The following is an 11456-nucleotide window of genomic DNA, read 5'->3' on the forward strand; positions in this document are numbered from 1 at the left end:
ACCAAAAATAAATTAAAATACTGAAATATGATTCAAATTTAAAAGAACTGTTTTCTATTTTAATATATTTTAAAATGTGATTTATACCTAGGATGGCAAAGCTGAATTTTCAGCAGATTTTACTTCAGTCCTTAGTGTCACCTGACCCCCTCAGAAATTATTTTAATATGCTTTGTTGCCAAAAAATATCTTACTATTGTTGTAAAAAGATAAAAAATTTACTGACCAAAACTATTGAACAGTATGTGTGTGTGTGTGTGTGTGTGTGTGTGTTCCATGAAAGGACTATAAAGAGAATCACTAAAAGGGCAAACAATCTGAAAGAAAGCTTTACTCGTTGAACTCAAGATAATTAATTCAGGATGCCTCTTATTCAGAAACAATAACTTCCGACAGGCCACTTAGTGGCTCCGACCTCCCCGTCCCCTATTCTTTTATGTAAGTTTCCTGTCTTGTGGCGCGCCACTGGACCTCAAACAAGGAGCCTGATTTGACTCTCTTTCCATTCAGGAATCAAGGGAGTCATTCTCTATTTACTATGCAGGTCTCCCTCTTATTCTCACCCACTGTCTTTCCTCATCTCTGCATCGCCAGCTTCTGGTTGTCTTTGTTTACTAGTAAAAAGGGGAGGGTGTCCTTGGGTCTTCCTCCCACACATAACCCCCCTTCACTTTTTTTAATCATCCCAATTTCAATGACAGGGTCCAAGCCTCGGAGTCACTATGCCGAGACTCCCCCGCCCTCGCCCCCTCCCCAACCATTACACATGTTCCACAGCACGTACCTTGTCTCTCTTTGCTCTCAGTTTGGCTCAGGCAGAGCAAACAGTAGTTTGATCAAACAAGGCGACAAATGATTTAGAAAGATTTAGAGCCATGACAACAAACATGGTGTCTGTAGGCAATACAGAACTTGTCTACGTGTGTGCAAACACCTTATTACCTTATCATATACATTGTACAACTGTTCCCCAAACAACCTCTATTCTGTCATCCTTTAACAAACAGACCTGCCTGAAAGAGCACGTGAAATACATGTGCTGCACTTAAAAAAAAAAATGTTTTATTCTTCTGTTGATGCACTGAAAGGAAACTTATTTAATACTGGCTACTGAAACAGATATATAATTCAGCTTAGTCATTTTTTGCTGTATGTATTCTGGCCAAAAAAGAAAAAAAAAATAGCCACACATGTAACCTTTGTGCCTTAGACCAAATCCATCGGGATTCTGTCTTGTGAATGCCCTCTAGTGATGTATAGATAAACTTTATTGATCCCTGAGGGTAAATTCAGTAGCTTTGAACTCTGTACACTCTTTGTCTTCTCAGTGACCCAGTCTGTTTTCCTGGATAGACTCACTTTACCTTCCTGAATTACACTATTCTGCGCCAATTACATTTAAACACATTTGAAGTGTAATATTCCAGATGCTATTTGTGATCCTGGACCACAAATGCAGCCATCATATCATTTATGCATCTCATGAAAGCTAAATAAATAAGATTTCCATTGATGTATGGTTTGCTAGGATAGGATAACATTTGGCTGAGAAACAACTATCTGAAAATCTGGAATCTGAGGGTGCAAAAAAAATCTAAAAATTGAGAAAATTGCCTTTAAAGTTGTCCAAATGAAGTTTGTAGCAATGCATGTTACTAATCAAAAATTAAGTTTTGATATATTTATGGTAGGAAATTTACTAAATATCTTCATGGAACATGATCTTTACTTAATATCCTAATGATTTTTGGCATTAAAGAAAAAATTATCATTTTAACCCATACAATGTATTGTTGGCTATTGCTTCAAATATACCTGTGGTTTTGTGGTCCAGGGTCACATTTGTCCATTTACCAGACAATGTAAAGTAGTACTGATATTTTTTCTCCTTAATTTTAGATTACACTTGTAAGAGCCAACATCTGAAACAACTTCCAGAGATTCAAAATTTGATCCACAAATAAAGTTAACACTTGAACAGAAGGGTTCCTAAAAAGGGATGCCAAATAACCATTTTGGGTTTCCCAAAGAACATTTCAGTAAACTTTTCTAAAACAGACTTTTTTCTTCTTCTTCTTAGTGTGGAGAGCATTTTAATAATCTAAAGAGCCTTTTTCCCGCTATACAGAACCTTTTTGTGGAATGGAAATGTTCCATGAATGTTAAAGGTTCTTCATGAAACCAAAGATGCTGTTAAAGGACTTTTATGTAGTAATCATGAAGAGTAATGAAAGTAAACAGATTATGCTGTTCACAGTGGCTCATGAAGTTTAAGTTCCCTTGGTAATTAATTAATATAGGCTAAATAATAAATAACATTCTAAACAAAATCTGTAAAAAAAAAAAAAAAAAAAAAAAAAATTGACAAGGAAAAGGAATTTCTCTGTATTTATTTTTTAAAGTTTTCAGTATTTTGCATTTTACATTGCATTGCACTGTGGTTTAGAGTTAACACAAATGAAAGGTTAATGTGTTAATGTGATGAAGGGATGCTGGAATATGTGTACATCTTTATTGTGATCAACTTTAATTTATAACTTAGCCTTCAACTTAATTTTATGGTTGCAAAATAACCTCTAAATCTTTTGGTTTTACCTGAAAGTTATCTATTTATACTTGCCCTTTCAACATCTCTGAGGATAGTCCCCCTGGAGCATCTTTGGTGGTTGCAAAACCGAAGTCATTCGTTCGACTCCTTGTTGGCTTGAGATCTCCAAGATGCCATAGGTTACCACTGGCATACAACCTGTCTAATCGAATTGTAGACACATATATTTAAACAGGACCTAATTCTTATAAATGTATAGGTCTGCTGAATGAATATGAAGAACTGCTTATCAGACCCTAAACTCGAGCAAACATGAGTATTGTTTAATTTCTTTGTGTCACCTCCCTTGTTTGGAAGTATACAGTGGAAAATGCAGCTAAAACATCATTGTAAATTGCCTTGAGAGGAAGCCGTGGAACCCTCTTTGCTGCGCTATTTACTTTGAGAAAACAGATATTATGTGAGTAACAATGAAAGACTAATCCCTTCCAAAACAGGAAGTTGATCTGATAGCTATCACGAGACTGTTATATTTGATTTTTATTTTCAAAGTCATGGATTGAAAATAAATAAATAAGCATTACGGAACCGATGAGTGCTGACAATACCTTAAAAAGCTTCGGTTGCAATTAATGGGCAATAGACGGAGCTATGGACGGAACGGAGAGGATCCTGTGAGGACTAGATAGCTACTGAGATGCAGATAACCAGTGAGTAGCCTAAATCAAAAGGCCTCAGTCTTTTTTTTTTTTATCCCGCCTGAGGTTTAACGTTTTGTAGCCGTCTGATGGGAGACAAGTCCTTTCTCCACCTCTTTCTGAACATTAATGAGAGAGGTCCACCTTTTCTGCTTAGTCGCGGTGCGCTTTCGTGGAGTGAGGGGGAATTTACATTCATAGAAAGCTTGCCAATAGGGTGCTGCACAGCCGAGCGGATCGCAGTACGTGCCTCGTGGGAAGGGACGGTGTCATTGTATTTGATCGCGTGTGCGTCTGTCCCACAGAGTGCTTGGAAGCAGCGCGTAGGGCTGGATGCGTCTGTGCTCGAGGCTATCCATGTCTTTTGTGCCACCAGTTGAGCAGTCTTTGCGCGATATTTCTCATTTTTAATCATGTGTTTGAAAAATGCCAAGTTGTTTTGCGAATGTTTCACGGTTCAGGTAAGATATTTATACTTTTATCAAACTGATTCCTACTGTTTTAACATGCATTTAGCAACACAAGTGGAAAATTGCGTTTTTGTTGTTTTGTCGAGTAAAATTCATATCGAATGCAATGAATAGCAAGCAAAACGTTAAACGTTTATATAGCATACATTGATAGGAGAGGCAAAATACAAACAGTCACAAATCATATTATTATGACACTACAAAAGGCAACATGCTTTACGCGAAAGTGTAATTTGTGCAATTATAATATTGTGCATATATAATAAATTGATTTAAAACTGTGATTTCCATAGTGATCAGTCACATCACTTTTTTTAAAGGTATTATTGACCAAGGAAGTTAGGCAAATTATTTTGAGCTCTCGGTTTGCAGTCTATTTGTGTTGGACTTTCCCATGCATGACTTAGCATCTTTATTAAACATGAGTTTTACATTACTGTGAGAGCTGACTCAGTGTAAAAGTGCTGCATCATCAAAAGTTGACAATGGACTTACAAATTCTGTTCTGAAAATGAGAAAATGACTTTGCAGAAAAATCTCAAGTGCAGATCATGGGATGATCACACATGGCTTCTCCAATGATTTTACCTGTAAGAAAAAGAAATGCAATGAGAAACATTGTAGATCATGGTTTAATTGTATTTTCCTGATTGAGCTCTTCTTTGTTGTGTTACTTTCTATAATTTCTATTTCCAAAATACACTTTAAAAACTTGAAATATCTTTCTTTTATTGATGTAGTGGATATGTATTCAGGTAGTCAATGTATACATGCAGAAATTGATATTTTTAAGTTGCCATGTCCTTGGCTTTACCTAATGGTTGCAATTCAAGATTTCACTCTTTTTTTATGATTATTTCTATTATATTATTTATTATATGTTATAACCCAGTAAAATAATGTACCATTCTAAAATTCGGGGCTCTGTTAGTTTAAAAAAAAAAAAACTTTTACATTGTTCAGCACAATTTCAGTTTCACAAAAATTAAGTGCATGTTGTTCAAAACATCCTGAAATAAATGTATCACGATCTACAAAATAATATTAAGCAGAAAGAGCTGTTTTTAACTGTGATGATAATAATAAGAAATGCAGCAAATCAGCATATTAGACTGATTTCTGAAGGATCATGTGACACTGAAAACTGGAGTAATGGCTTCTGGAAATTCAGCTTTGTCATCACAGGAATAAATTACATTTCAAAGTATATTTTAAAAATAAACCAGTTCTTTTAAATGGTAATAATAATATAAACACAAAATTACTGTTTTTACTATAGTTTTGAGTAAATAAATGCAGTGTTGGTGAGAATTAGAGACTTCTTTTGAAAACATGAAAGTCTCACCGATCCCCAAACGTTTGAACAGTAACTAAAACAAATGTATATATGGGGGAAGGCAACAGCATCCATGCATGGTGGTCTCTAAGTGACCTTGAAGTGGCTGGGTCACTATGAGAGATGGAGGTGGGGGGCTGCCTAAAATAAATAGAGCTCTATGCTCATATGTTTAAGCGTGGGAGGCCACGCTTAATTAAATTACGTGCCTGCAAAATGCCAGAGTCTTGGTCAGACGAAATATAGGTCTAGTTCCTAGAAAAGCTGTTTGAGATGGTCTGATTACATGGTGGACGTGCGTTCTGTAGCATTCAGACAGTTCTTGGATTTTCGACAGGTCATGGTGTCAACAGAACTTCTGTTGCCTTTGTGACAAGACGCCATTCTCTGCCAAGATCAGCAGTAAAGTGATTTCTCAAGCTGAGGCCAAAAGAGGAATCACATCCGCTCATCTCAAAATCTAAAGAAAATTCTGATCATTGATGTTCTACACTAAATTTTGACCCAACCTGGAGTTCTTCATAACATGTGCTCAAAACCAGAGCATCTCCAGAGGGTACATCTGCATTGATAAGAGACCTATTGCGTCATAGCCCGCTAAAGCTGAAAGACTGCATTCAAAAATTTCCAATAAGACATAAATGCCAGAATATCACATGACTAACTACATAGAATGAATACTTATTCATGCAGTACTTATCTGCCCTAAATGTACACAAGTGTGGCTTAGGAAGCAATAGGAAGAAATTAGAATTACCATTTGTTGCCACTGCAAATATGTATTTTTATCGTTTCATTTTTGCTTTGACTCAGACCTTAGGTTTCACACAATCTGACACGCATGTGATCGAGGATTAGATGCTGCAGACCAGACATACACAAACACTCTTTCTGTGTAATCTGTCTCTTTATTTCAGATAGGCAGAGGATTCAGCATTGTGCTGGTGTGTCTTTTTCTTCATGAAGAGAATTTTCTGCTTTTTCAGGGCATAATGTTGGTGGCTGGTTTCTTGGTTATGATATTTGGTGGTTTTTAGTTCGTTTTTTTACAGTCATTGGTTTATTTATCTTAGACAGAGAATGCAATCAAATGGTTATTTACAGCATGCACATGATGGAAATCTTTCACTTTTACAAATTGAGGCATTTTAATCTTGTAATGTAGAGCAACAAGTAACAGAGTGGCACTTCATATTTTAACTGGAAATCATAGAATCTAAAGACCAGGTCACACCAAAGATGGTAACTGTAATTATAAATATTTAATAATGGCTCTAATTCTGTGAGAATAGGGAAGTTCGCACCGTAACTGTAATGATAACGACACAGAAGAAAAACATCATTGGAATCAATGAGCCAGTCATAATCCATCATGCAGCTTGAGCATTGAAAGCAACAGATATAATTGACATAACTGAAGCATGTCCATAAAATAAGCAGAACATTATCGTGCACTGGTGTGGATGTTAATATAGTTACTGGTATAGTTATCTTTGTAGTTATCATTTCTTGATGTGAACATGTCTAAAGACAAAGGGAAAATTGAGGACTGCATAAACAGGTGCTGGACTACAGATGGGATGGTTGAGTTAGAGTTTCCGTGTTCATCCATTGGCTAGAAAAGCTGTAGTTCAGGTTCCAGATGGGCAGAAGTATTTCATATTAATACAAAATCACTTCATATATTTCTTTACCTAAACGTAGCAGTGCTCCGCCTTGTGGCAAGTCTTGTTACCATGCGTTAATAGCACATTTGCTTTAGTCTCTTTAAGATAAAATCAAAGTCAGGTTTGTTGTTATTTTTAAGTATTAAGTGGTAATGTATTTAGTGAGTATATCCACCCGTAATTATTTGATAATGTCAAACTGAAATCAAATACAACCCCTGTTTTATTTAACATAAAGCATAATTAAACTGTAATTACAAATTGAATAAATGTAATATTTGTTCAATTATGATTCAAAGCAATTTATTGTTTTCAACATTTAAATATTTTATATTGAACCATTTTATGCATCATAAATAATTTTGTACAATATTGTTAATATTTGTTTCCCGTATTTAAGTGTCTTGAAGTCACTGCTGTGTCTGTATAACAGTGACTTTGGTAGGAAGGGGGTTTGGAGAGTGGGTTTTTGTTATATCTGATAGCCTGTGTCTGTGGGAAGAAACTGTTTTGGAATCTGATTGTCTTGGCTTGAGTGCTGCTAGTCTCTTGCTAGATAGTAGAAGTGTAAAAGTCTTCTTTTTTTTTTTTAAATCAGTTTTAAACTGACCTTCATTTGTTCTATGCGTGCCAGGACTCTTTGCCTTACTGCTGATGGTGCTGGAGTGGACCCGTCCAGGCCTGTCCTCCCCATTACGCCCCATCTGTGACCTGCGCGTCCTCGACCATTTCATTAAGGAGGCTTGGGATGCTGAGGCTGCTATGGTGAGAGACATGCACATGATGGCTGAAGCTGTGCTTTTATGAACACGTTTCATTGTAATTCCAAGCAGCTCACTTTCTTGCGTTTCATCTGTGCAATTCTTTAATTTTACACATGCATCGGACAAACATATTTGCAATGCCAAGTGTGCAATCTGTCCTCTTCCCGTGCGCCCTCTCTAGCTGTTTTTGAACACTTGTGAACAACTCCTTACCCACCGAAAGAATTCCCACTGAATATAACATGACTTTAAAATAACTTAAGCTGGATAATTTGTCTGTAGAGCTGTTTTATAGCTAAATTTTATAACTGATGAACTCTGCAACACTGTTATTGAAATTAATTGAATCTAAATTACTTGAAAATAATGACACTGTTGCCTTCTGTAGATCTGCTTATAGCTGAATTAAACTTGTTTCATATTTTGATTAACTTTGCACACGCTTTGTTGTATTTGTTTTATAATTTAAGGGGTTTGCAACATTAATACTGTTATTTTCTTGTGTAGTACTGTTACGCTGCTTTGAAACCATTTCTGTTGCGTAAAGTGCTGTATTAATAAAACTTGACTTGAATGTTTTTGCTGTTGCAGAGAGCCTGTAAGGATGCTTGCAGCATTGCAACAAACTTCACTGTTCCTCTGACAAGAGTTGATTTTGATGTCTGGGAAGCAATGAATGTGAGTTGTCCTGCATGTTACTGTTGTGAAGATTTTAATATAATATAGATGAATACCTTAACTTAATAAATAATGTGGTTATCCCATTCCTTTATGAATATATTCTGTATGTCACTTCAGATAGAGGAGCGAGCTCAGGAGGTCCAGTCAGGCTTACACGTGCTGAACGAGGCCATCAGCTCATTACAGGCATCTAATCAGACTGACGTGCTGCAGTCCCACGTAGATGCCAGTATTAGCAACATTGCGAGCATCAGACAAGTGCTGCGAAGTCTCAGCATACCGGTGAGTTACACAGGTCACTTGGAGAAAGAGAAGTGCTCACCAGGGCTGCAGTTATAGATTCAAAGCAGTTATATTGTGAAATGTTATTACAGTTGAAATAACTGTTTTCTATTTTAATATATTTTAAAAGGTCATTACTCCTGTCTTCAGTGTCACATGTTCCTTCAGAAATCATTCTAATATGCTAATTTGTAACATTTCTTATTATTGTCAATGTTAAAAACACATGTGCTTCTTTCTAGGTTCTTTGTAACTTTTTGTGTTCTTGCTGAGTAAACTTTTGAACCACTGTGTTTTAGAATTACATTTTTCATTAGCAGAACCAAATTTACACAAACATGCATGCATTTGGCAGACCCTTATATCCAAAGCAAGTGTACAGTGCATTTAAGCTGTACATTACATTCAACATACATAAATTAGATCAGCTTATTTGTTTTCTGAGAATCAAACCCTGTGACCGTCATGCTCTACCACTCAAGCTACAGGAACAGGAAAGCATAACATGGATGTTATGCTAATCAAGTGTAGTGTACTATAAACTTATGCCAACTTCAGGAAGAAAGCATGTTCGTCACTTTACAGTGATTGTGTATTGCTAGATAAAAACAAGCAGCGGCTATGGGACTACACTCTCAGCTGAAAAAATAAATAAATAGGGTCCAATATACTGTGTTAATATAAAGGGATTTTCTGTTTTGAGAAGTGTTTTCCCATATTCTGAAATTAAGCATTGTATTGTGTCATGTTAAAGAATGCTCAGGACATCCATGACAGATGAGTTTGTTTCTTTATCAGGACAGATTTGGAGAAATGTAGCATTACCTCATTTGCTCACCATTGGATCCTCTGCAGTGAATGGGTGCCGTCAGAATGAGAGTCCAAACAGCTGATACAATCCCACTCACTGCAGAGGATCTATTGGTGAGTAAGTGATGTAATGCTGAATTTCTCCAGTTCGGTCATTTTTGTGTGAAGTAAAAGAAAGGATTTCTCTGAAACTTATTGGAAAATATTCCAGTAGAAAATCACCAGTGGTTTTGCGGTTTTCTACCAATTTTTTTTTCTTCCAGTCAGTACACAAACATTATTCAGAATTTAAACGCATGAATATGAGTGTCTAAAATGTAACGCTGTTTGTGACACAGTATTAGTTGCACTGCATTATTACTCTTTAACCCGTTTCCCTCTGTCTCTCAGGAATATGTACCTCCTACCAGTGGTGGAGAAGACAAGGAGATGCAGATAGTATCCTCGATCTCAGAGCTGTTTCAGGTCCACATCAACTTCCTGCGGGGAAAAGTGCGTCTTCTGACTCGCAGTGCACCTATCTGCCATCAAGGTGTCAGCTGATAGACAATTTTGAGCAATTGGAGCTCCTCATATCAGGAGGGCAGGATAACGGGCGATTACAAAGGATATGTTGACGGGTTTTGAATGACTGGGAGTTGTAGCACTTTGAAAAATTTACTCACAAAGGGAAAAGAAGACATCCCCCAGAATGCCAAGCGCCCCCTTTGGCTGTCTTCTCTCTCCGTGTTGAGCCTTAGCAGACTCACCTGCGTCACCAAGCAAAATCAACCCGACGCAATCATGACACTTCAAGAAATCACTCCTCTTTCACCGTATGACTGTTGGCACTTGCCCAGCTCAACTGGGAAGTTTATCTGGGACTTTTTGTATTGCTTATAAAATTGTCATTATTTATATAGATGATATTTCTTAGAGCTGGAATCACTTGCTTTCGCAGGTTCTTTTCTGAAGCTATTCAAGTGAAGACCTCTCTTCCTCCATTTACTGTGGCCTCAAGCACCTCCAAACATTGAACTGTTGATAGAGAAGCCTATTTATCAATATCAAATATGCACTGTAGGTTTTATATTCATTGCAGTGTTACGTATGTGTGTGACTTTTGTGAATGCTGCAGGGAATGTTTCAAGCTTCGGGGAGGAAGGTTGTAATGCTGAATTCTTACGGGTCAGTTGGGGTGAACAGGAAGAGGGACTAGATTGCTGCTTGCGTCGGGGGAATTGGAAGCTTTCGTGAGAGCTGATGAGGCTCTGTGTTAGCTCATGTCTGAATTACGCGGTCTTGTGCAGATAACGTCGCTGCCAGGAAAATATTGATTAGTGTGTGTATGACGAACATCCTGGCCTGCTTCCACTTCACGCACGACGCTGCATATTTGCCTTCGGGAAATGATCGTAAGGTTGGCATTTTGTTTCTCTTTTTCTGTATAACTTGTTTGTTTTTCTTTTTTTTTTTTTAATCTGTCAATCAGTCTCTGTCTAGATGCAACAAAGTATGTTTGTAGATGTTTTTTCCTGCTGTTTTGCTGTTGTGTGGTTCTTTCATCACAAAGTCATTCGGTATTCAAATACAAATAATTATTTTTAGCTAAAAAATAGAACTGTAAAAACAAGGAGAGAGGAAGTTTTTCTTTTTGTCTTATGAAGCATCTCTGCTGAGAATGTCAATACACTGCTCACAATGCTGTAAATACATGTGATTCCAATGTGAATTCTCGAAGAATTTGAGGTGAAAACAAGTACTTTTTTAGCTATGGGAGAGAGAACTAGGCATACATTATGCCTAAGACATAACAGGATTATAAAATAAGTATTGCAAGTATTTTTGTCATGTTTCCACTGAAGGAATTTAGTCACACCACTAAATATTTTTGAAAACCCCTTTGTGTCATTCCTTTTCACCCTACTTGCCACCAAAATATCTGCTCTTTTAGTTTGGTCAAGAATGGCTGGACAAACATTTCAATCTGATCTATTACTGATCAGCCCTCAGACAAATCAGCTGCATCTTTCAGAAATATTTCAGCATAGCTGTTCACTCCAACCTTGCTAACATGCCATCTCCAGTTCCCACTCAGAAAGTAATACATATTATTGTTTTATGGCATCTGTGCCCCGTTTTATGGCCACACACTTGGTGAAAGCAGACCCTTGTCAAATCTGTCATTATAAGCCAATAGCATTTTACAGAGGGAAAATAG

The 11456-nt window shown here is 36.9% G+C and overlaps 1 protein-coding gene across 1 annotated transcript; it reads left to right on the forward strand.

Annotated features, from left to right (window-relative positions):
• Positions 1 to 3165: 3165 nt before the first annotated feature.
• Positions 3166 to 11135, forward strand: epoa (erythropoietin a). The gene is given in 6 exon segments (XM_042726990.1): positions 3166 to 3229; positions 3232 to 3258; positions 7354 to 7484; positions 8075 to 8161; positions 8282 to 8446; positions 9647 to 11135. Coding segments are annotated over 6 exon segments (612 nt in total). The 5' UTR covers positions 3166 to 3180; the 3' UTR covers positions 9800 to 11135.
• The last annotated feature ends 321 nt before the right edge of the window (positions 11136 to 11456 follow it).

Source organism: Cyprinus carpio, chromosome B7, assembly GCF_018340385.1.
Source record: "Cyprinus carpio isolate SPL01 chromosome B7, ASM1834038v1, whole genome shotgun sequence".
NCBI lineage: Eukaryota > Metazoa > Chordata > Actinopteri > Cypriniformes > Cyprinidae > Cyprinus > Cyprinus carpio.